The sequence below is a fragment of the Schistocerca serialis genome, chromosome 6, assembly GCF_023864345.2.
Source record: "Schistocerca serialis cubense isolate TAMUIC-IGC-003099 chromosome 6, iqSchSeri2.2, whole genome shotgun sequence".
Lineage (NCBI taxonomy): Eukaryota > Metazoa > Arthropoda > Insecta > Orthoptera > Acrididae > Schistocerca > Schistocerca serialis.
The window spans coordinates 524,869,597-524,896,050 of record NC_064643.1 but is presented as its reverse complement, the minus strand read 5'-3'; the positions used below and the strand labels follow the sequence as shown (position 1 = coordinate 524,896,050).

At 42.6% G+C, this 26,454-nt stretch overlaps 1 protein-coding gene across 4 annotated transcripts in view; it reads left to right on the top strand.

The window, feature by feature from the left end:
• Positions 1-26,454, top strand: part of LOC126483880 (ctenidin-1-like) — a 616,668-nt gene that overhangs the window by 43,859 nt on the left and 546,355 nt on the right. For 3 of the 4 annotated variants that reach the window (XM_050107131.1, XM_050107134.1, XM_050107135.1), the window contains exon 2: positions 21,016-21,162. In XM_050107131.1, coding sequence (XP_049963088.1) covers positions 21,016-21,162 — 147 coding nt within the window. Of the gene's footprint in view, positions 1-16,874; positions 16,965-21,015; positions 21,163-26,454 lie in introns of those variants that run through there. The other variant, XM_050107132.1, reaches the window with a different exon arrangement.

Genomic DNA, 26,454 nt, shown 5'->3' with positions numbered 1-26,454 from the left:
CTTCCAGGTATACAACCTTCTTTCATGATTCTTGAATCAAGTGTTAGCTATGATTAAGTTATGCTCTGTGCAAAATTCTACAAGGCGGCTTCCTCTTTCATTTCTTCCCCCCAATCCATATTCACCTACAATGTTTCCTTCTCTCCCTTTTCCTACTGACGAATTCCAGTCACCCATAACTATTAAATTTTCGTCTCCCTTCACTACCTGAATAATTTCTTTTATCTCGTCATACATTTCATCAACTTCTTCATCATCTGCAGAGCTAGTTGGCATATAAACTTGTACTACTGTAGTAGGCATGGGCTTTGTGTCGATCTTGGCCACAATAATGCGTTCACTATGCTGTTTGTAGTAGCTAACCCGCACTCCTATTTTTTTATTCATTATTAAACCTACTCCTGCATTACCCCTATCTGATTTTGTATTTATAACCCTGTAATCACCTGACCAAAAGTCTTGTTCCTCCTGCCACCGAACTTCACTAATTCCCACTATATCTAACTTTAACCTATCCATTTCCCTTTTTAAATTTTCTAACCTACCTGCCCGATTAAGGGATCTGACATTCCACGCTCCGATCCGTAGAATGCCAGTTTTCTTTCTCCTGATAACGACGTCCTCTTGAGTAGTCCCCGCCCGGAGATCCGAATGGGGGACTATTTTACCTCCGGAATATTTTACCCAAGAGGACGCCATCATCATTTAATCATACAGTAAAGCTGCATGTCCTCGGGAAAAATTACGGCTGTAGTTTCCCCTTGCTTTCAGCCGTTCGCAGTACCAGCACAGCAAGGCCGTTTTGGTTAATGTTACAAGGCCAGATCAGTCAATCATCCAGACTGATAGCCCCTGCAACTACTGAAAAGGCTGCTGCCCCTCTTCAGGAACCACATGTTTGTCTGGCCTCTCAACAGATACCCCTCCGTTGTGGTTGCACCTACGGTACGGCCATCTGTATCGCTGAGGCACGCAAGCCTCCCCACCAACGGCAAGGTCCATGGTTCATGGGGGGACAACAGCCTTAATTAGTTTAATGTTCTTAGGCACAAATAAGTACCGCATCTGATTATGACTTTCACTGTAATGCGCATTGACGAATCCATGTAACGTCCGTGTCAAAATTTATACGATAGTGGCTGATCGGTATGATAGATAGATAGATATGAGTAGTGTCTTCTGTCATTGATGAGCGACGGAACAGACGTCACTCATCATAATATTAATACATGAACACAAAATCTGAAGTACCAATTTTCAGTATTAATTATGCAAGGAGCCCAATGATCCTAACGTAATTCGAAAGGTATTTACCATAGATGTGTACAAAGGATAAAAAAGTGTGTAAGTAGCCGTTAAGAGTGGTGAAAGGAAGTAGAAGCTTTTTCATAATATTGAAGTTACATTCATTCTCTGTCACGCATTAAAACCACAATACCTGAACATCGAAAATTGAAGGACTACCAACCTCTGCCCTGCGCACCGATCAAATGCTGTGATAGAAATGACGCACGAAAGTAACAATATTTCGTGAAATCGCAGTCTAGGGGCTTTTATGTTTGCATGGTTCATTTGCAGTAAAACATGCATACTGGGCTGGTTGCACTGCAACAACTGTTACGTCGATTACATTGTCAGCAGTGAAAACCAACGTATCTGTAAATAACATTGTACACTGGCGTCGTTATTTCCTACTTTTCTGTAAGAGTGACTGTATGGTCATTTTCTGTCATTACTAGAAAATTTAAAATAAGTTTCTAATTTTTAATTTCTCCATTTTGAATAACCACGACTTTCGACTTCACTTATTATGCGGAAACTATATTTGTTTTAGGGTATGTCTAGAAGAAAAATGTCAACGGGTCAGAATGAAAGACGCAGAGCTAGACAGACAGAATTGGTGCGTAGATATAATAATAGTAATGTGGGTACTCATTATGATAATGCATTTGTTTTATTTAACTATCATAAATTAATATTGAAGTACTGATTTTTAAAATTAGTTATACAGGGAGGCCAATGAAACTTACACAACTCGAAAGCAACTGTCGCATACGTGCACAAAGGAAAACATCATGTGTATACATAACCATTAGGAGAGATAAAAGGAAGTAGACACACACATCAGAAAAGTATTCCTTCGTCTCTGACACTGCTACCAACTTCTACCAAGCGTAACAATCGGGTGTTATGGTAGAAAAGACACGCGAAAGTAACAACGTTTTGTGAAGTTGCATTATAGGGACCTTCATTTTGAGATGTGGCAGATACTTCTTTTGCAGTAACACACCCGTACCGGATAGCTACAATGCCACAACTGCTACAGCGTTGATGTTGTCAACTGTGGAAAACGAAATGGAGTAACGAAGCCGTCGGGGGCAACAAATGTTGTTTATTAGCGTTGTGATTTCATATACTTTTGTCTAAGACAAGCGGAACTAACTCTGTTTTCGTATGACACCGTCACCACAAAATTTGGAGTGTTCCTCATTTTCAGTATCTTCATTTTGAGTGACTACAACGTCTCTTATTATAAGGAAACTAAATTTGTTTTAGACTATGCCTCAAAGAAGAACATTAACGGGTAGGACTGAAAGACGAAGGGCTAAGGAAATAGGATTTTTGTGGAGAAAAAGTAACAGGAATAATACAAATGTTGATAGATAATTGTCATTCTGAAAGATACACTACTGGCCATTAAAATTGCTACACCACGAAGATGAGGTGCTACAGACGCGAAATTTAACCGACAGTAGGAAGATGCTGTGACATGCAAATGATAAGCTTTTCAGGGCATTCACACAAGGTTGGCGTCGGTGGCAACACCTACAACGTGCTCACATGAGGAAAGTTTCCAACGGATTTCTCATACACAAACAGCAGTTGACCAGCGTTGCCTGGTGAAACGTTGTTGTGATGCCTTGTGTAAGGAGGAGAAGTGCGTACCATCACGTTTCCGACTTTGATAAAGGTCGGATTGTAACCTATCGCGATTGCGCTTTATCGCATCGCGACATTGCTGCTCGCGTTGGTCGAGATCCAATGACTGTTAGCAGAATATGGAATCGGTAGGTTCAGGAGGGTAATACAGAACGCCGTGCTGGATCCCAACGGCCTCGTATCACTAGCAGTCGAGATGACAGGCATCTTAGCCACATGATTGTAATGGATCGTGCAGCCACGTCTCGATCCCTGAGTAGGCAGATGGGGACGTTTGCAAGACAACAACCATCTGCACGAACAGTTCGATGACGTTTGCAGCAGCATGGACTGTCAGCTCGGAGAGCATGACTGCGGTTACCCATGACGCTGCATCGCAGACGGGAGCGCCAGCGATAGTGTACTCAACGACGAACCTGGGTGCACGAATGGCAAAACGTCGTTTTTTCGGATGAATCCAGGTTCTGTTTACAGCATCATGATGGTCGCATCTGTGTTTGGCGACATCGCGGTGAACTTACATTGGAAGCGTGTATTCGTCATCGCCATACTGGCGTATCACCCGACGTGATGGTACAGGGTGCCATTGGTTACACGTCTCGGTCACCACTTGTTCGCATTGACGGCACTTTGAACAGTATACGCTACATTTCAGATGTGTTACGACCCGTGGCTCTACCCTTCATTCGATGCCTGCGGAACCCTACATTTCAGCAGGATAATGCACGACCGCATGTTGCAGGTCCTGTACAGGCCTTTTTGGATACATAAAATGTTCGACTGTTGCCCTGTCCAGCACAGTCTCCAGATCTGGCTCGTCACAATACGCCAGTCACTACTCTTGATGAACTGTGGTATCGTGTTGAAGCTGCATGGGCAGCTGTACCTGTACGTGCCATCCAAGCTCTGTTTGACTCAATACCCAGGCGTATCAAGGCCGTTATTATGGCCAGAGGTGATTGTACTGGGTACTGATTTCTCAGGATCTATGCACACAAATTGCGTGAAAGTGTAATCACATGTCAGTTCTAGTATAATATATTTGTCCAATGAATACACGTTTATCATCTGCATTTCTTCTTGGTGTAGCAAATTTAATGGCCAGTAGTGTACATTTAGATGTGCACTGAACATAATTCCAAATAATTTTGAGAACTGTAAGTGTGGTTTAATGAATTTACGGTGCACATTTTGTAACGAAAAACATTTCGCGTCTGAGGTGACTTTACGCGATACAACGGGCATTGACATTGTGTTGTCATAAGGGAAAAGTTAATTTCTCGCCATTAACACAAAATTTATTTTTGAACGCAGTGTATCAATGACTCCCTTGCAATATTAGAACACTTATGCAGCATTTGCCATGGATGAGTTCCGCGGCTAAAATTTGAGACACTTCTTGATGAATGACGTTTACTATCACAGATCAGGTCCACTGACCCAGTTGGTCGAATTTCGACCACAGGCGATACTAGTATCTGTAATTCGACGGGCGCGACGACCATTTGATGAAAAACTTTCAATACGCATGCACAACCAACGTCCGAACAAAGGTGATCAGTAATCTTCGAGTAGAGGGTTAGTGTGCAGGAGTCGTTACGGTGAGGCGAGAATGAGATGGGAATTTTAGTCTGCCGTAAAGCGTGTCCGAATGGCCCAGGCGACTAAGGCAACCGTTGCGGAGGCGCAGAGCACCCGGATTCGAGTCTCGGTCAGGCACAAATTTTCAACTCTCGCCGTTGCATTACCGTATTGCCCTGTACAACTGGAAGCGTCCTCATTTCCCTCCTAACCCTTTCCGCCGGCCTGTGTGGCCGAGCGGTTCTAGGCGCTACAGTCTGGAACCGTGCGACCGCTACGGTCGCAGGTTCGAATCCTGCCTCGGGCATGGATGTGTGTTATGTCCTTAGGTTAGTTAGGTTTAAGTAGTTCTAAGTTCTAGGGGACTGATGACCTCAGACGTTAAGTCCAATAGTGCTCAGAGCCATTTGAACCATTTGTGAACCCTCTCACGGATTGAAACAGCGTCAGATAAGGTACCATCAGTGCAACCTAAAAGAATGGTAAATATTTCAGAGAAACAAAACTTAAATGCAAGCATAGATCTTCTTGGAAAGTCTCCTCTGATTGAGTATTTCGTTCCCGGCAAGTTTTGCCTGTCTGTAAATTCGTAGTCTAATATCTTTAAGATCGTTCTAAAAGTGTTTGCTCATTAACATTATTGTTATATGTTTCTAGGATCCGACATGGTGTAGTATTTAGAATAAAAAACGACGCTGACGTATAATTTCTAAAGGAATTCAGCAGAATCCCGTCACGTAATCATGATTTCTATACATGTTTTGCACAAAGAATATTTAGTTGTCAATAAAATTGGAATTGCTGATCACGCGTGTGTAGAAACTGCAAGGTGTATGAAATTTTTGGTATGGAACTTTATACATATACAATTGTAGCTGAACCTCGTACAAATTCTTACCTGGCCCCATTAAAAATTTCAGCCACACCAGCAAAAAATTTCCGGCTCCCTGAATTTATAGCTGCATTAATTAAGATTTACTAGAACTTGATTGCCGGCCGCTGTGGCCGAGCATTTCTAGGCGCTTCAGTCCGGAATCGCGCTGCTGCTACGGTCGCAGGTTCGAATCCTGCCTCGGGCACGGAAGTGTGTGATGTGCTTAGGTTCGTTAGGTTTAAATAGTTCTAAGTCTAGGGGACTAATGACCTCAGATGTTAAGTCCCATAGTGCTCAGAGCCATGTGAACCATTTTCAAGAACTTGATTCCTTAGGTCTAACAGTACCGTGAGCCACCGTGAGTAGTTTATTTTCCAAATAAAATACTCAAATAAGATTTGCGCAACATGGAGGATTGGAAACGTGACTAGCCTGAAGGGGAGCAGGGAATAAAAGAATAAGCCGTATCCAAGAAGGAAAGACAGTCAGTTAGAAAGCGCAGATCATTTCATTTGGGTGAAATCGAAATTGCTGCTGACGTGAGTAACTTTCAACATCATTTTAATTCACACTGGGCGTCGTAGCATAATTCGATCCTCCTTCGTATGTTTTTTACAACGTGGTTGATACTTTTCTGTCCAAGCCTGCCTCACTCTTCGACTGATGCTCTCCTCAGATCATGCAGAGTGTATGTTCGCTGCAACAACAGACTGCAAGTTACCAGTGACCTCAAACGTACTCAGTTGGGTTCATGGCAGCCGGCACCGCAGGCTATTCCTTTGCGCTGAAGTCTGCCGCGGAAAGGAAAGTGTTCATGAGACGAGCTCAAATCACTTAAGAAAGGCAAGTCTTCCGGTCCACATGGTATACCAATCAGGTTCCTTTCAGAGTATGCAGACACAATAGCGCCTTTCTTAGCAATCGTACACAACCGCTTATTTGAGGAAAAGTCTGTTCCTAAAGACTGGAAAGTAGCACAGATCACACCAATATTCAAGAAAGGAAATAGGAGTAACCCATTGAATTACAGACCCATATCTCTGACCTCAATTTGCAGTAGGATTTTGGAGCATATACTGTACTCGAACATTATGAATCACCTTGAAGAAAATGATTTACTGATACATAACCAACACGGATTCAGAAAATATCGTTCTTTGCAACACAGATTTATTCTCATGAAGTAATGAGTGCTGTCGACAAGGCATCTCAGATCGATTCCATGTTCCTAGATTTCCAGAAGGCTATTGATACCGTTCTTCACAAGCGACTATTAATCAAATAGCGTGCATATGGAGTATCATCTCAGTTGTGTGATTTCCTCTCAGAGAGATCACAGTTCGTAGTGATAGACGGTAAATCATCGAGTAGAACAGAAGTGATATCTGGCGTTCCGCAAGGACATGTTCTTTCGGACATGTGCAGATGCACAAACAGTGCCCGAACTCTTACGGGAATCGGCAGTAAAGCCGCGAGTAATGAGTGTAATGGGCAGGGGCACTATGAATATAGTGCGGGACAATAGGTTGGGAATGTGGGTTTCACGGGAGGCGTGCCACAGATACGGCCCTGCAGTCGCACTACCTTCTGTGTCCACGGTGGCTCAGGTAGATAGAGCGTCTGCCATGTAAGCAGTAGATCCCGCGTTAGAGTCCTGGTCGGGCCACACTTTTTCAACTGTTCCCGTTGACATATATCAATGCCTGTATGCAGCAAGGGGTATTCATTTCATTGCAATTCCCGCCTAAAATGAATGACACGCTTCTTTGCTGCAACCGTGGTACTGCATGCCTGAGAAGTGTGAACTGGTACATGGTCCGCTCAACACTCCTTTACGACGATTGTCAGGCGTCAGACAAACGCTAGACTCATCGATTAAGAGAACCCTACCCTACTGATCCAGTTTTCAGTCATGGTGCTGCCTTGCTCATATTCTTCGGTGCAGCGCGGTGGTGACGGGTATATAATGTTGCGCGTAATGGACATGTAGAGGCAAAATTGGTCGTGAGGAGACAGTTGCTTTCAGAAAGGTAAGACACAATTATGTTTTGCATTCTTCTTAGGTTATCTACGAGGCATAATTTATAGGCAGCTGTGTCCAGTTGGTGCTGTTGACTGCGGATAATCATTGCGAGATAGATTTTCAGTGTTTTGTGTCTCACAATAGCGGTTAAGCCTTCGAATGGTATTACTGTCGTGTACATCAATTCGGCGGACAACTACACTAACAGTCCTTCTTGGCATCAAGTGGACGTGCACGCTTAGACAATGCTTGAAATGTACCGTTGAGGTATGTTGACAAACGGAACAGTGTACAGAATTCGCATTGCTCCGCTTCATGACTGCAGTCACAGTGCGTTCTAGTAACTGCTTTGAGAATGCAGTTTTACTTTTATCTCTTTTTCCCCAGGTAATTGACTGTAGCAATTTCCTGGCATCAATATAGCATTATGGAAGAGCTTTGCGCTCACAAACAATTAACTGTTGAAGGCATGAAGGTGGCGCAAGACTTTTTTGGGACCGTTTATTTTACGAAATGTTGATTGTTGCATTAATCTTCCCCAGTGTTTGTTCTTGCACAGAAAAATTTCCTTTAAATTCAATATCAACAAGTTAATATATTCGCTTAAGTTCTAACTGCTGGAGATAAGCTCACAACGAGTTACCTCATAAATTGGAAATAATGAGAACCTCAGGTTTTAATCTACGTGTCTACTTATTTATTCGTCGTTGTGGGGCTTCGTATTGCGTGTAGTTGTTCCGACGCATGTACACCCATAACTTCTCTGCAGTACGCAACAATGAGAGCCTCGTTACTTCGTTACGATACACCAAGAAAGAAAATTGGTTATATCTCTTTAAACCAACGCAAGCAGAAATTTATAACGTTCTGTCAGAATAAAAACTCATATTCCTATTTATTTTTAACACTGCGAGCTCATATTTGTTTCTCCGTAGCGTAATGAAATACCACTACGGCGAAGATTGCAGCACGCCTCAGCACGAAAAAGACGAACTACGCAAATCTCACCTAGCTTCCCGAAAATCTGGATAGTCCAAGTCATAATTGCAGCGAGTATATATTCACAATAGACAAAAAAGATTGTGGTGAATAGCGTAGTATGTTCCTTGACCTAACCCGTTGACGACCCTACGCGCTAAATATGCAACGCCAGAAGGGCACAGCCAAATGCAGAGGACCTGGCAGTTGACACCGAACGTAAGTAACTGTGTTGTACTCTACTTGCGTTAAATCATCGGAAACAGTAACAGTCGTAAAATAACTGGGGCTAGCAGTCTGGAAGGACCTAAAGTGGTATGAGAGTTTGACACTAGTTGTAGGAAAAGCAGGTGCTCGGTCGAGATTCATTAGAAGAGTATTATCGATAAGTAATTCATCCACGAATGAAGCGGCTGGCAAAAGACTTGTCCACACGATTCTTTATTATTGACCAGGCTTTTTTTTTCCGTGTTAACAGAACAGCTGAAGAAGATTGGCACTCCCATTACCTTAATGGCATAGTAACACAGGTACTGAGAAGTTAAGAGCAAGTGGAGCCGAAAATGGGTGGATCCCATAGAAATCAATACAGAGAGCTCACCAACAGTAGCATAAACATAAACATTAAGGACGATTATATCGATAATTTCAGTGGATACAATTAAAACCATGTGGTAGAGTTCTCGCTTCCCGCGCCCGGGTTCGATTCCCGGCGGGGTCAGGGATTTTCTCTGCCTCGTGATGACTGGATGTTGTGTGCTGTCCTTAGGTTAGTTAGGTTTAAGTGGTTCTAAGTTCTAGGGGACTGATGACCATAGATGTTAAGTCCCATAGTGCTCAGAGCCATTTGAACCATTTTTGAATTAAAACCAAACAGGTGGTATCCAAACCACAATCAAGTGAGTCCATAAGGAGGCTCAAATTATTAAGAATTATACGCCCCGTGCCCGACTTGAACTGAAATTCGCTAGAGAAGTTCATTATTGTAAATGGTGTGGGTACTCCTATATTTCTTAGGAAATATCAATAGCCACAATGTCCAAATGGGTCGATGTAACCTGCATCTTGCTATTACTGAAATCTTATATAAAAGCAAGTATAAATTTTATTGTAAGAGTTCCTAATGTATATTGACCTATTTTCTCTCTTCAAGGGAAAATCAGAAGGACACTGATATCTGGACATACTGCAAGACCAGTTATTCACGGCGACAACTGAGTAACTGACGCTTATTTTACAAAAACAGATTTACTTGCGTCATACTAATGTATCCATATTGGCATCTAGCGCTTTACGTAGGTGACGCCAATGAACGAACACACAAATATATCAATGAAAGGCTGCATCACACGTATCAGTATACATCTATTACTTGCCTGTAACGCTATGGGAGATGAGCTAAAATATTTCGAAACGAGTGTGGAGCTAGTGGCGAAATAAGTAAATCTAAAAATAGTAACTGGTAATTCATCCACTTCCTGCATCTTCTTCTCTTCTTGGAGCACCTACGGTCGAAATGCATTAATGTGAAAAGCCAGTCCCAGCATCCATGCACCTCCATGTCTCAACCAACTCCACGCACCCAAAGATGAAATCCATCCTTCTAGTCCTGGTCATAAAGCTTCACCTCACACCATAGGACAGTCCACTGAATGGACAACTTAGTATTAAAGCTAGCCTACTGTCTTTTCAATAGCGTTCTGTGTTTTGTGATCTGTAATAGTAACGTCCGTTATTAAGCTTATCATTCACGGATGTCTTAGAACGCGTAACTGTTTATTCACTGTATACACATAAAAATGCAACCAGTCTCGTTTTTGAAATAATTATTTTTTATTCCATGAATCGGTTTTCCAACCTAATCAGGCTCATCATCAGATGGTTTTCCAGAAGTTACATAGCTATTTCAAGCATAATGCTGTGCTGGCACTGTGACAAGAAGATGGAACATCCTTTAACGGATCGCCATGAACATTGTTTATCTGTTGATTTATATCCAAAATTTAGTTCTGTACTTACTGTGATAGTATGGGCGGCAGCCAAATCAACAGATAAAAAATATTCATGGTGATGCATTACAGCATGTTCCATCTTCTTATTACGGAGCCAGCATCCAGCATTGTGCTGGAAATAGCTTTGTAACTACCGAAAAACCGTCTGAATAATAAATAATCATTTCAGAAAAGTGACTGGTTGCAGTTTTATGTACATACAACTAATTTTCATGTATAATTTCAGCAGTTAACAAGAACAGATGATATTATTATATTTTTGTAGAATACTTTGTAAGTAACAGATATAGTTAAAGATGTCTTGTATAACAGGCAAGTTACTTTTTATATTTGTTCTATTGAAATATCGTCGTAATTTGTGAGGTTTATTATAAGTTGTAGTGGTTTTTTAAAAATCATGTAAAGAACACGTTACTTCATTGTATGTAATTTGCGACAGAAATCGGCAAAATTCGCGTGCAAAAAAAAAAGAAGCACTACTTGTATTCTTCTGTAATTTGATACAGATGTTTTGTAAACATACAGTGTAAATGATGATTTGTGTGTGTTATATCTGTATACTGAAGGCAGCACAATACCTGTAAGTAGTCAAAGAAAAATACCATTTCTAACATTGGCGTTTGAAAACACTCAAAGAATCATTTTGTTTGATTTTCCAATTGAAGTCTAACTTCAAAAAGACGCAAGAGAGGCAGAAAATCACACATGAAAATATCACGAAACATATTCATGTAAGCAAATGCACAAATGCTCAAATGAACTTTGAGAATAAATTCTCGAAGCATCGAAAAATAAGTAACTGGTGCAGTTTTCATTATTTAAATCATGAATGACACAGTTGCAGGCTTTCCTGAATCATCTAATGTGATGAAGGAAATAAAGTTCATAATTTATTTCATTTATTTTCTCTAAGTAAAACAGTTATTTAATTAAAAACTTTGGCTGAAGAGATGTCGAAATATTGTTATAGTATGAAAAGTGGCGGTTTTGTGTGCGATATTGGCCATAGTAAGCACCTTTCCTGAGTACATGGTAGAGAAGGTTCTCTGGATTCCAAAGTTTATGTTGTTGTCAAGTAGTCAGTCTGTGGGAGACGAGTGATTTGGTTGTAGAGCGTTGTTGAAAGCCGACGTATGTAGCTATGCGGGTGTATAATTTCGGAATGATGTTGCTGTAATTTGTAATTTATCGAAGAAGGTAATATCCAGCCGCATGCGCCAGGGATGTAGCATTTAGGGAACATTTTCCTTTTTACTTTGTAAATTTTCGTAACTTGCATTGTTTGCCTGTTACTGTATTGTTCTTACATCGTCTTGTAAATACATGAATTCGAGAAAGAAACGCATCACTCTTTACCCCTTTCATTTTTAAATGCTGACTATAAGTTTCATGAAAATCTTGTCGTTAAACTAACTTACTAAGTTTACTGTTTATTTCCAAATTTCAATATTTGTTAATAACAATGACCGCTGAGGTATGTTCATATATGGTTTCCGCTAAGCAATACAAAACTGAAGCGAAATTTCGACACCGAGCCTTTACATCTCACTTGCTATTCAAAAAAATTTAAAAGTATTTCGGACTCACATTTAATTTCGCAAGATCCTAATATTAACTGCATATTGAGCTGGCGCAATATCTTACATTGCAAATGTCAAGATTATGTAAGGGGTGACAAAGCAGCGTGACATATTTCAGGCGAGCAGCTGCAAGACATAGTTGTGTATCAGCCAAAAGTGACTATTCGAACCTGAATTGAACATTGCGTTGAGCACTTAGGGAATAGTGATTATCCACTCGATCATATTCATGTTCTGATGTCACTCATTTCAGTTGCTGTATAAGTGTTTTTCATAAGAGATCAAATTTTGAGATGAATGGCATGTGATAGGTCAGATAAGTTATAGATAAGTTTTGTTCATGAGGACTGCATACAGTGTACGTAGTAACGCATATAAGCACTTTCAAAGTAGAAGCTTCATGTTTTGTTTAAGTAACGGTTACATGCAGCCACTAGTGACCATAAAATTACAACACTGAATACGCATTAGTCTATACTTAGAACATTTACAAGGTTTTATATGCTGACAGCACGCCCCCTACTAAAAAAAAAGGACACATCCCAGGTTCAAGTAGGACTCGCGAGCTGAGGAGTCCGTACAAACTTAATTATCTGCATAGGCAGTTTATCCATTCCGGCAATCGAGGGTATCGACTTTCCTGAATCATCTAATGTGATGAACGAAATAAAGTTCATAATTTATTTCATTTATTTTCTCTAAGTAAAACAGTTATTTAATTAAAACCGTTGGGTGGCTTGCGGAGTATCAATGTAGATGTAGATGTAGATGTTTTGTGCCTGTTATCGACATTGATACGGACAAGATTTCGGTCTCAGAGATTCCAAGGCTTTCCAGAATATTTTAATTTCAAGTCTGAAGTCGGATAACAAACGAGAAGAGAAATATTTTTTTGTGTGATGTAAATACTAACACATTTCGGATTTTTTACTGTACTTGTGTTGTGAATCCTTTTTTCTTGCAAAATATCATGATTCTACGTCGAGGGGAAGTATGCTATAGGTACTGATGAGTGAGTTTTCGAGTATCAAAGTATGGGACATAAATAGCCGTATCTTTTAACCGGAGTACCTTAGAAGCTTAAACGTTTTACAACTGCAAGGGACCGTAGATCTTAGTATTTGACGCAAAGCCGAACTTGATACGCCACACTCAACCAGAGAAAAAGGTTCTTAACAGACAAGCAAACAGACGGATAAAAATGACAAAAAATATTTGTTGTGTCAGACGGATAAAAATGACAAAAAATATTCGTTGTGTTATATAATTCAGAATTAACAATTACAGGACTTTTTTCCCCTCACTTGTACTGTCAAACTGCGATTCTTGTCAAATTTCATGATTGCAGGTCAACGGGAAGTACCCTATAGGTTTTGATGAGTGAGGTTTCAAGTGTCAAAATATGTGACATAAATGGCCGTAACTCTTGATTGCACTGACTTAAAAGCTTAAATTTTTTAGACCGCCGAGGAACTATTGATCTTAGTGTGTGACATGAATTTTAACTTAATCCGTCGAACTTTTCGAGAGAAAAAAGATCTTAACAGGCGAACAGACAAACAGTCTGACAACAAACGACAAAAAAATATTTTTTTCGTGTGATATAATTACAAATTTACATTTCTTGAATTTTTTGCTTTGGTTGTACCGCGAAACCTTGCTTTCTGCCAATTTTCGTGACTCTATGCTAATGGGAAGTGCTCTATAGGTTTTGATGAGGGAGCTTTTGAGTATCAAAATACGAGACATAAATGGTCGTACCTTTTGGTTGCACTGAGTTAGAAGTTTACATTTACTGCAGCGCCAAGGGCCTATAGACCTTTGTGTGCGACAAAAAATTCAACTTGATACGTCTGCCTGTTCCTGAGGAAGGGGTTGTTAACACACACACACACACACACACACACACACACACACACACAGAGAGAGAGAGAGAGACGCGCGTGCGCACGCGCGCGCAGAAGGACAACAAAGCGATCCGGTAACGGGTCCGTTCTCATAGACTGGGGCACGAAACGATAAATGGAAAAACAAAGATAATTGTTGCGATTTATTTTGTTCGTAGAAGAAGATTAATCTTTTAAATGCGGTGCCATGGAGTATACACAGGGTGGTCCATTGATAGTGACCGGGCCAAATATCTCACGAAATAAGCGTCAAACGAAAAAACTACAAAGAACGAAACTCGTCTACCTTGAAGGGGGAAACCAGATGCCGCTATGGTTGGCCCGCTAGATGGCTCTTCCATAGGTCAGACGGATAGCAACTGCGTTTTTTAAAATAGGAACCCCCATTCCTTATTACATATTCATGTAGTGCGTAAAGAATTATGAATGTTTTAGTTGGACCACTTTTTTCGCTTTGTGATAGATGGAGCTGTAATTGTGACAAAAGTGTAAGTACGTGGTATCATGTAACATTCCGCCAGTGCGGACGGTATTTGCTTCGTGATACATTACCCGTGTTAAAATGGACCGTTTACCAATTGCAAAGGTCGATGTCTGTGTTGATGTATGGCTATTGTGATCAAAATGCCCAACGAGCGTGTGCTATGTATGCTGCTCGGTATCCTGGACGACATCATCCAAGTGTCCGGACCGTACGCCGGATAGTTACGTTATTTAAGGAAACAGGAAGTGGTCAGCCACATGTGTGTTGATAACCAAGTAGGTGTTTTAGCTGCTGTCGCGGCTAATCCGCACATCAGTAGCAGACAAACTGCGCCAGAATCGGGAATCTCGAAAACGTCAGTGTTGAGAATGCTACATCAACATCGACTGCACCCGTGCCATATTTCTATGCACCAGGAATTGCATGGTGACGACTTTGAACAGTCGTGTACAGTTCTGCCACTGGGCACAAGAGAAATTACGAGACGATGACAGATTTTTTGCACGCGTTCTTTTTAGCGACGAGGCGTCATTCACCAACAGCGGTAACGTAAACCGGTATAATATGCACTATTGGACAACGGAAAATCCACGATACCTGCGACAAGTGGAACATCAGCGACCTTGGCGGGTTAATGTATGGTGCGACATTATGGGAAGAAGGATAATTGGCCCCCATTTTATCGATGGCAATCTAAATAGTGCCATGTATGCTGACTTCCTACGTAATGTTCTACCGATGTTACTACAAGATGTTTCACTGCATGACAGAATGGCGATGTACTTCGAACATAATGGATGTCCGGCACATAGCTCGCGTGCGGTTGAAGCGGTATTGAATAGCATATTTCATGCCAGGTGGATTGGTAGTCGAAGCACCATACCATGGCCCGTACGTTCACCGGATCTGACGTCCCCGGATATCTTTCTGTCGGGAAAGTTGAAGGATATTTGCTATCGTGATCCACCGACAACGCCTGACAACTTGCGTCAGCGCATTGTCAATGCATGTGCGAAAATTACGGAAGGCGAACTACTCGCTGTTGAGAGGAATGTTGTTACACGTATTGCCAAATGCATTGAGGTTGACGGACATCATTTTGAGCATTTATTGCATTAATGTGGTATTTACAGGTTATAGCGCTGTAACAAAAAAAAATGGCTCTGAGCACTATGGGACTCAACTGCTGAGGTCATTAGTCCCCTAGAACTTAGAACTAGTTGAACCTAACTAACCTAAGGACATAACAAACATCCATGCCCGAGGCAGGATTCGAACCTGCGACCGTAGCGGTCTTGCGGTTCCAGACTGCAGCGCCTTTAACCGCACGGCCACTTCGGCCGGCTGCGCTGTAACAGCATGCGTTCTCAGAAATGATTAGTTCACAAAGGTACGTGTATCATATTGGAACAACCGAAATAAAATGTTCAATCGTACTTACGTTCTGTATTTTAATTTAAAAAACCTACCTGTTACCAACTGTTCGTCTAAAATTGTGAGCCATATGTTTGTGACTATTACAGCGCCATCTATCACAAAGCGAAAAAAGTGGTCCAGCTAAAACATTTATATTTCTTTACGCACTATACGAATATGTAATACAAATGGAGGTTCCTCTTTAAAAAAAGAAGCAGTTGATACCTGTTTGACCTTTGGCAGCGCCATCTAGAGGGCCAACCATAGCGCCATCTGGTTTCCCCCTTCAAGCTAGACAAGTTTCGTTCTTTGTAGTTTTTTCGTTTGTTCTTATTTCGTGAGATATTTGGCCCGGTCACGATCAATGGCCCACCCTGTAGACGTTAGGATCCCGATGGAAATTCTTTGACCTGGACCACTGACGAACACAGAGCCGTGTCTCTGGCTGGGCGACAGACTGTCGCTTTGCGAGATGAAGTACTTATCAGAAGCTAGACATCTCGGGCGAAATGAAATTACGCTCCACGACTGGCGGAAGTCGTGACGCGCGGCAGACGAAGCGAGCGCTCCGCGGGGCACAGCCGTGAGAACTGGCTGTCGGGCGCGGTCGCCGCCTTGCGACACTGGCGCTCTGGCGGCGTATTACGGCCTCTCAGCGAGTGGCCGGTAGCCGCAGCGGCTGCGACAGCGGCAGGTGGTCTTTCGGGTGGGTGGGGGTGGGCCGCATCCCGGCGCGGCGCGGCGCGGCGCGGCGTCCCCGTTGGGTAACCGGAGTGCGCAACCTTCAACCGCAGCCGCTGATAAAGTGAGAGGCATCACGCCTGCGGCGGGGATGCCGCTCTGGTTCCATTCTTGACCCGCGTGACCCCTCCCCTGCCCCCACCGCGCCGTCGAGAAGAAAGAAGCGCCTCGGATGCACCAAAAAGCGGCGCTAAGAACCGCCGACGAGGTCCGCCCTCCCCCTCTTCCCGGATCCTAACACAATTATCCACTAATGTCACGCCCTGGGAACTAGCGGTACGGTATTCGGGTAGCTCGTAAATGTGTTCGCTATATAAGCTCCGCGAGACGAGCAGGCGGGCATCAGTCCGTCGCAAGCACCACATCGAGCAGCACTTCATCCGCTCTTCTGATTGACACCGACAGCCGTCGACATGATTAGCTCGAAGGTGAGAATTCGGGTCTGTATTGCCTCCGTGATTAAACAAACACCCTGTCAACTCCACGGAATTTCGTCATTCTGTAGACAAATGTCTTGCCACGTAAATGTCTGACCGACCTGTTAGGCTTTAACGTCTCATTCTCCCTCCGCACATCACCGCATGATGTCCCACAATAATGACCAGGTGAATTTGTTGTTAGTTAGCGACAAACAGCATCAACTTAAGATGTTTCTGCCTCTTTTACATTTTATTTATTTAAATACTTATTACGAAAATCCCAACATAACTCCTACCTGGATTTAAAACTGGGAGCGAAGAGTTGTGTATGAGCCCTTAGTTTACAGCGTCCACTTTCGTTCATATAGTCTCATAAACTGTAATACACGTCGGATACAGAAGTAATTTTTTGAGAACTGAGGACATGGGAGAAAGAACTAACATGTAGCACAGCTATAGCATCACTCGTTTTGTCCCCTCCTGCATATCTTTTCTCGGAGTACTATTTAACGATTATGCTATACAGTTCCGTCCTCTTCGCAAAAAAAAAAAAAAAAAAAAAAAAAAATATATAGCGCGTAGTGATGCGTAAAGACATCGAAGTCACTTTCGAACAACATTCGTACCAAAAATCAATAATTTGGATTTCTTTAATTTTTTATCCACGTTTTCTTGACTTCCGGAAGGCGTTCGATACAGTTCCGCACTGTCGCCTGATAAACAAAGTAAGAGCCTACGGAATATCAGACCAGCTGTGTGGCTGGATTGAAGAGTTTTTAGCAAACAGAACACAGCATGTTGTTATCAATGGAGAGACGTCTACAGACGTTAAAGTAACCTCTGGCGTGCCACAGGGAAGTGTTATGGGACCATTGCTTTTCACAATATATATAAATGACCTAGTAGATAGTGTCGGAAGTTCCATGCGGCTTTTGGCGGATGATGCTGTAGTATACAGAGAAGTTGTAGCGAAATGCAGGAAGATCTGCAGTGGATAGGCACTTGGTGCAGGGAGTGGCAACTGACCCTTAACATAGACAAATGTAATGTATTGCGAATACATAGAAAGAAGGATCCTTTATTGTATGATTATATGATAGCCGAACAAACACTGGTAGCAGTTACTTCTGTAAAATATCTGGGAGTATGCGTGCGGAACGATTTGAAGTGGAATGATCATATAAAACTAATTGTTGGTAAGGCGGGTACCAGGTTGAGATTCATTGGGAGAGTGCTTAGAAAATGTAGTCCATCAACAAAGAAGGTGGCCTACAAAACACTCGTTCGACCTATACTTGAGTATTGCTCATCAGTGTGGGATCCGTACCAGATCGGTCTGACGGAGGAGATAGAGAAGATCCAAAGAAGAGCGGCGCGTTTCGTCACAGGGTTACTTGGTAACCGTGATAGCGTTACGGAGATGTTTAATAAACTCAAGTGGCAGACTCTGCAAGAGAGGCGCTCTGCATCGCGTTGTAGCTTGCTCGCTAGGTTTCGAGAGGGTGCGTTTCTGGATGAGGTATCGAATATATTGCTTCCCCCTACTTATACCTCCCGAGGAGATCACGAAAGTAAAATTAGAGAGATTAGAGCGCGCACGGAGGCTTTCAGACAGTCGTTCTTCCCGCGAACCATACGCGACTGGAACAGGAAAGGGAGGTAATGACAGTGGCACGTAAAGTGCCCTCCGCCACACACCGTTGGGTGGCTTGTGGAGTATAAATGTAGATGTAGATGTAGTTAAGACACTATTTACTTGTAAGTAAATTCAACGTTTTGTAAGAAATGAATGAATATTTGGGTGTAAAATGTAATCGGCGATGAGATCAGTGCAAATGAATCATAAATTTTTATTGTTATACGAGTAAAAAATAGAATTTGCTTTGCCCTGTTTAAATAAAACATCCTAACAGTCATCTATACCCGATTTGGGGAAATTAAGCAAAACCTAAATCTGGATGGCTTGACGGCATCTGAGCTGCAATCGTCACTTAGGCCTAAGCGAGGCGCCTGAATATACCAACAGCTGGTACAAAACAACTTTCTTAACAGTGGGCCATGTGGTCTCTGAGAATTGTCGGTGGGTGCAACTTCACTTCAGGAGTAACCACGGCATATGGTGACCAATGCAGTCTGCGTTGTGTACTTCGTTGCCAGGGAAACGTTTGAATTGTGAACAGTAGTATAGTACTACATGTGGCTTAAGATATGAATAATGTTCGTGTTTTTTTACTGCTATAAAAGTTACGACTGTGAAATGTGATTCAGTTGTCAGGTGGTCTCCGATAAAGAGAAACAACATTCCTCCATAGCAACTGCGATGCTTAGCAGGTTCCACCTTGTTCCCTCGCTCGGTCCAGACATTTCCTGCTGGTCTTCTAATCGGTAGTTCTACGTTTAGAGACTACTTTCCACGTAGGACGTTTTCTTTCCGTTACTGTGATTTGAAATCCGATCATTATAACCCGCTCACAATCACTATAGTTTTGTCTATTCAGTCGACTGGGTGAAAAGTTTTCTAGGTGGGAAGAATGAAAGGGCACGCCCCTCCAACACAACTGACGCCAATGATATCGTCACCGACGGGATGTTAACTCATGTTCTTCCTTTTTTTCAACCTATGTCTCTTAATTCTGCCACACATTCAAACTATCATGTAGGTTAATGGCTGCGTTTTCGTTGTTTTGTAGGTTTATAATGCCTGCGGAATCTCTAGCTCCACTTTTATTGAGTGGCCGTGCGGTTCTAGGCGCTACAGTCTGGAGCCGAGCGCCCGCTCCGGTCGCAGGTTCGAATCCTGCCTCGGGCATGGATGTGTGTGATGTCCTTAGGTTAGTTAGGTTTAAGTATTTCTAAGTTCTAGGCGACTGATGACCTCAGAAGTTAAGTCGCATAGTGCTCAGAGCCATTTTTTTTCTACTTTTATTAGGCAACTTAAAGACCTAATTTAATTATGTTTTACTCTCTGTGAATATTGCCTTTTATGAGTTACTTCTTGTATGTAACACTTTTACATATTTAAGATATTTAAATCGACAATGCTGTCTCAGTAGCTAATTTTATTGATTCTTGATGATCTGCATTTAAATCGAGGTGATATGCAATTAGGTCGTTGTGGGAAAGTTAATGGAATAAATCGTCCGTAGCACTGCCAAAGGAACCGTCGCACTACTCTCTTGGACTTCGAACGTCAGTCTGGAATCCGTACCAGATAGGACTGATGGAGGAAATAGATAACATCCAAAGAAAAGCATTGCATGTCGTTACAGGAGTTGCTCAGCTTTAGTGGCAGACGCTGCAGGCGCTTGAAAACCCTGGAAGAGAGGTCTTCTGCTCCACGGTGCTGTTTGCTGTATGCATTCAGAGAGCGTACATTCCTAGAGGGGTCATCCAATATACGTGTTCCTTCCTCGTTGGTATGTCTTCGGAAGAGACCATCAAAGTAGACATTCTAACCCACACAGAGGTTTACTAACAATCGTTCATCACGTGGACCATTCGCGACCTGAACAGAGAAAGGGAGCAAGTAACTGTGGTACACAAAGTGCCCTCCGCCGCACATCTTAAGATGACTTTCGGAGTATAGAAGTAGATGTATAAGTGAGTATAATTGACCAGGCCAGCATTTGAACCGCTACTGGCCCTTTCATAACGCGTCAACACAGTGGACAATCATGATAGAGTTTCAGGCAAATGTATCCCACGAGACTCTGATAGAACGGGGATGTATGGCGATTTTGAAGATTCTTTCTTGGGATCTGAAGCCAGAACTCGGCAGTATTCCAAATCCAAGGCAGGTTTCCAGGAAGTGGCTTTCTCATTATTTGTGATTGCTGTTCAAACGTAAAAAAAAGGAAGAACAAATAACTGCAGTAACCTGTTTCAGATCATTACAATTGATGAGAGAGTGGTAGTGGAAAACTACCTGAAGTTTGATATACACTGCGGCAATTCTCAGTCTAGGAGTACATGAGCTCGCGTTGCTTTGAATCCAGCTGAACTTGTAAAAGCAGGGCGTCTGTAGTGAAGTGCAACGTGCGTAACGCAGTGTGTGTTGCAGATGCTGGTGCTGTGCGTTTTGATGCTGGCTGCGGCGCCGCTGGTGGTGCGCGCTGACGTCGGCTACGGCAGGGGTCCCGGAGGCGGCGGCTTCGGAGGCGGATTCGGGGGCGGCTTTGGAGGCGGCAACGGTGGATTCGGAGGCCCGGTGAGTATTGAGGCTTCTGTGACAGATCGTCCAAAAAATGAACGGAATTCAAAATTCTACGACTCATCGTTCTTCTACTTCTTTCCCTTCGTCGACGTTCCTGGCATGTCTTCTCCATTTTCCTCGGTCCCAGCCTCGCCTTTTCCTTAAATGTTTCTCCCTCAGTTCCTCGCCTACATATTGCATCCATCATCTTCCTCTGTCACCTTCCACTACAATTCCTACAATTCTTTCACCAACATAGGGGTCGTACCTTTTCATGAAATGACCATACCATTGCAGACCTCTCTCTTGAACCTTCTTTGATATCGCTGTCACTTTAACGCTGCCTCTTGCCTTCTTGTTTCTGAACCTTCGTCTCTGCTGACGCTACAAATCCTTAACATCACGGTGAATGTTGGCAGCCAAAATAGTTGCAGGATAAAGATTTATTAAAATTCTTGACCACGGTTTCGGTATATCTAAATAGACCTTCATCAGAAGTAGAATACACTAAAATCACATCCTGCAATGGAGAGTCATAAAACAATTGTGCCAAAGGCTTCGCCACTAGTTAAAACATCATCCTTCTTAACATTCTCATTCTGGATATATACATTGCGTTGCAATACGCCTTAATGATGCTCCTGCCTCTGCTCTACATAGCATTGCAGATCTCACTACAACGTACACACTATTCATGTAATCTTCAGATTTATTTCTCTATCGCACAATACACCTGAAGCCCTTTTCTAGTTTACCTAAACTACCTGCATTCTACAAGCTATTGCTATGTATGAATTGCCACCGGTAGACACTGTTGATCCTAAGCATTTAAAGACATCGGGTTTCTTTAAATTCTGTTCATCCGACTGGTTCCTTACCCTTGTACTTTTAAGCACATATACTCCGTTTTATTCCTATTGATTTTCTCTCTCCTGCTTCCAAAGCTTTTAGCCAACTTTGCAATCTGATTTCTAGTTCATTCGAGTTGACACTACATAACACTATGTCATTTGCGAACATCATATGCCAAGGAACTTGCTCTCCAACTCATCCTGATAGTACATCGATGACAAGACTTATATATAGTGGCTCATTGCAGACCTTTGATGCAACTCAACTTTAGCTAGTATGCAGTCTTTTAGCCCTACACTGCTTCTTATCTGCATTCTGGCACCATTACACAGTACCAGTCCTGAATAAGACCTACATATTTATCTGGCATTCACCCCCCCCCCCCCTCAGCCCCCCCCTCTCAAACTCATCAGATTTATTGCGGTGGCGCCCTGTCGTAGGACATTTTTTGTTCTATTAAAACCGTATGAAATTCCTTCTCCTTGTGTTTGTCTATTAGTTCCCGAAATGCATAGACTGCATGCATTGTTCCTTACTCCGGCATGAATCCTAACTGTTCAACCCACATTGCTGCTTCTTGCCAGAGCCATCTTTGTACTATCTTCCCCCAGAGTTTCATAAAATGTGCCATTAGTTTTACTCCTGTACAATTACCATAATCCGGAATCGCCCCTTTTCTTTGAATAAGTGGATTATGACCAGTCATGAGATGGAAAACAAGTTCGGATGGGGAAGGAAGGAGAGTGGAACTGGAGCTTTCCATGTCAAATGAGTCATCACAGCATTTGCTAAAAGCGAAGTAGACAAACCAAGGAAAGTTTTAATCTGGTTTCGGAATTGAACTGCCGTCCTTCTGAATGCAAGTTCAGGATGTACCACTGCATTATCTCACTCTGTCTCGGCCCCTAATAGGACAGATAAACCTCAAGAAGAAAGCTGTAGAAAATGATTGCAGTTTTACGGTGTTACCTTTAGACTTGTCAACGACCTCGCCTTAGCGGTAACACCGGTTTCCGTCAGATCACCTAAGTTAAGCGCTGTGGGGCTTGGCTAGCTGTTGGATGGGTCGCAGTCAGGGTCTGCCGAGTGCTGTTGGCGAGAAGGGTGCGCTCAGCCTTTGTGAGGCCAAATCTGGAGCTACCTGATTGAGAAATAGCGGCACCGGTGACGAAAACTGACAACGGCGGGGAAAGAGGTATGCTGGTCACTTGCCCATCCACTTCCGGTGACGCCTCAGAGCTGAGGATGACACGGTGGCCAGTCGGTGCCATTGGGCCTTCAAGGCCTGTCCGGATGGGATTTTTCTGTGTTGTTTGCACGTTTAGACCCGGATGAGGCTGAATTAATCGCATTACGGAAGTCAATCGATCGATTCCATTCCGCTTCAGTTCTCGGTCCTTCAGAATGAAGCTGATATCTGTAGCGTTCAAGAAGTTCGTTTTCAATGACGCTGCATACAAAAGAAAAACATCAGATAAACGTGGACATTCATTTGGTGGAATGTCAAATGATATGTCAAGAATACAACTGCAGATCCCATAGAGGGAAATGTTACTTTTTGCATGGTTTATTAGAATTCGTGTATGGATTTCTCGTCCCGTGAAACCGGCGCCGTGTTGAGTCTTTCACTGGTTATTTTCGAGTCAGCGTTCATCGTTTAGTCGCTTCACTTTACTGAATACGTGGAAGGCTACCACGCCCTATGGCATTTATGCATCGGAAAAAAATTGTAATGATGTCAGATGTTTGTGCAGAAAAAAAGTTATTTCAGGGGGTTAGAAAGCAAAGGAATCATTACTAACGCGAAAATATAGTACCACCGTAGAAATTATTGAATATATTCTGAATTCTAGAGTTATATGTCACTTGGAGACACATTAGTTACTACGGGTGGGAAACTGAATAACTGATAGAAAATTCACCACCATACGTCTCGTCATGTGCAGTTTCGCCCACAGTGATGTGACATAAAGATATAGTGGCATAAGATGATGATGGAACCACCTGCAATGGAATTATCCAGTATACGTCCGTGAACTGCGTCACCACAAGAGCTTTGTAGGTAAGACAATAATGTTATCTACAGAAGCACGTAAGGGATATTGTAGTGTAACACCCTAACGATGGCATGTTTATTAGAGACGGTAATAGGTAGAGGCTGAATACATACAAGTGAATTTTCATTCCCATTCCGGACACCCTTAAATAATTGGCTTGTCTCTGCAATATTTCTCAGGCCACCCCGTAGTGACATCAAGCGATAAACTACTTATTTATTTAGTTTATTCTAACCCCAACATTCAGTTTGAGAAATGACAGAGATAACACTGAAAATATCTGCTTCAAGGGCATATTATGGCCTTTTGTCAGCACGAGAGGGGCGTCTATCCGCTTGCCAGCTAGGATGTTTACCTTTGTCGTGAGTGCGAGATGGGAGGTTGGCTGCAGCCGGATGACAGATAGCATCTTTTGGGGAAACTGGGCGACTCCCGCGGCGAAGGCATCATCTCTGGGACCGCGTGAAAGTTCATGGACGTCCGTCTTACTTTCTAGCTGTCGTTAAAGCCTCGTTTCCTCCTTGTCATCGGCTGCGATGGCACGGCACGACGTGCGCTTTTCAGACATTCCGTCAGCTGCCGCTACTGCCCATCATTCTCTTCTAATGGCTCGGAAACTACCTGAGTGCGCTTTGTGAGGCACGAGCTTTGAAAGTCAGTTACCGAGCAGGCAATGTCTCCAAGTCAAACGGGAGCTCGCTGGAATCTCTGAAATGCCAACGACGTCTTACACGTTAACCTTAAACGGAAGATGTGCACCGAAAGGGAAGTGACTATTTCACTGAAGTTCAGTCACGAGGAGTGCGGTACTTCTGTCGCTCAATTTTCCATGTAACGACATTGCTAAGTTATTTCATTATACGGTTAAGCATATATATAGTATTGCTTTCAGACTGAAGCTTTCCCTCTTGCATAAGGACATGATTTGCGGTTCGAAATGTGCCAGCTTATTCGTAATCATAAGAAGGGGATGGAACGTGCCCAAACTATTGAGCGATTCCGTTATCATCTTTCTTCAAAGGAAATAATTTCAAAGACCTTATTGAACATAGTAGAAAAACAGATGGATCTTCCAGTGGATGAGCATGAAGGAGTATTCATAAAACAGAGATCCTGTGTAACGCACATCATTTGGATCTTGAGGATTCTGAAAGTAAAATCTATCAGGTAAAGAAACACGGAACATTTGTGTACCTTGATTTATGAGGAGCGTGTGACTTGATCGTAAGATAGAGTGTTTCTCAAAAATTTAGCAAACTTCGCAGTAGATATAAAGACATGATCTCGTATGTAAGACATAAACGGAATCTCCAAAGGTAAAGGTATCAAGAGGAAGTCATTTGAGAAGCAGACAAGAGTAAGATAGATCAGTGATTTGATCCAATTCTTGAGTAACCACAAAACAGAAAAAAATAATTGGAGCGAGAAATATTACACTAATGGGAGGTATCTGTCCGGAAAAAAAATACTGGCGCTGAAGGTAGAGTGTGCAACATTTTTCAAATGACCTACTGTTAATAGCAAAGGGTAAAGAAGACGTGAAACGACGTAAACGTATGAGAACTTTTGTGAGGTTTGGAAGATAGGAGAGAGGTACTACCAGAATTAAAGATGTGACCGCAGGTTGTGAGCCGTGCGCGCAAAATTTTCAGTCTGCCAGAAAGTTTCAGATCAGCACACACTTCGCTTCAAAGAATACTTGAAACCATGTGCGATGGCTATTTTTTTCAAGGTCCGATCGGTGGCGAAATGGAAACCACAATGAAAATAAAAATGTTTTATATGCAACATCTAGCTAGATCTTGCAGCTGCTTCTCCATATAGCCGCCGCTCTGACTTACACACTTGCTGCAGCGTTGTACGAACTCTCCAATACACTCTTCAGAAAAATCAGTGGTCAATTTTTTCAGTCAGTTCGGTGCCTGTGTCAAAATGTTCTCCGTTTAGCCACATGTAAGCAATGAGACAAAAATCAGTCGGAGCCACATATGTATCCCCCCTGGGGATTGATCAAACGCTTGCCATTGAAAACGCTACAGTGTGTGGCTGTGTAGTGTCACGAAGAAGGACAATGCCTAATAATAACGTTCCTCTTCGATTGTTATGAATTGTCCTTCGAAGACAATTTTCTCGATTCACTTGATCCACTCACTGAACAAGATCATCTACTGAGACCCGCATCCTTCTCTGACCTCCAGAATTATGAACGTCCGTACGTCCTGTTTCAAAGTTTCTGTACCACTGCCGCACTTTTCTGTCACTCGTGACAGCTACGCTATGCGGGCTGCGTGGAAATCAGGCGGAACCTTTCAACATGAAGAAATCGAATAGCAGTATGAACTTCACACACAGCGGGAGACGGTACCCTTTCCCGATATACTGTTGGCGGAACAGCAAC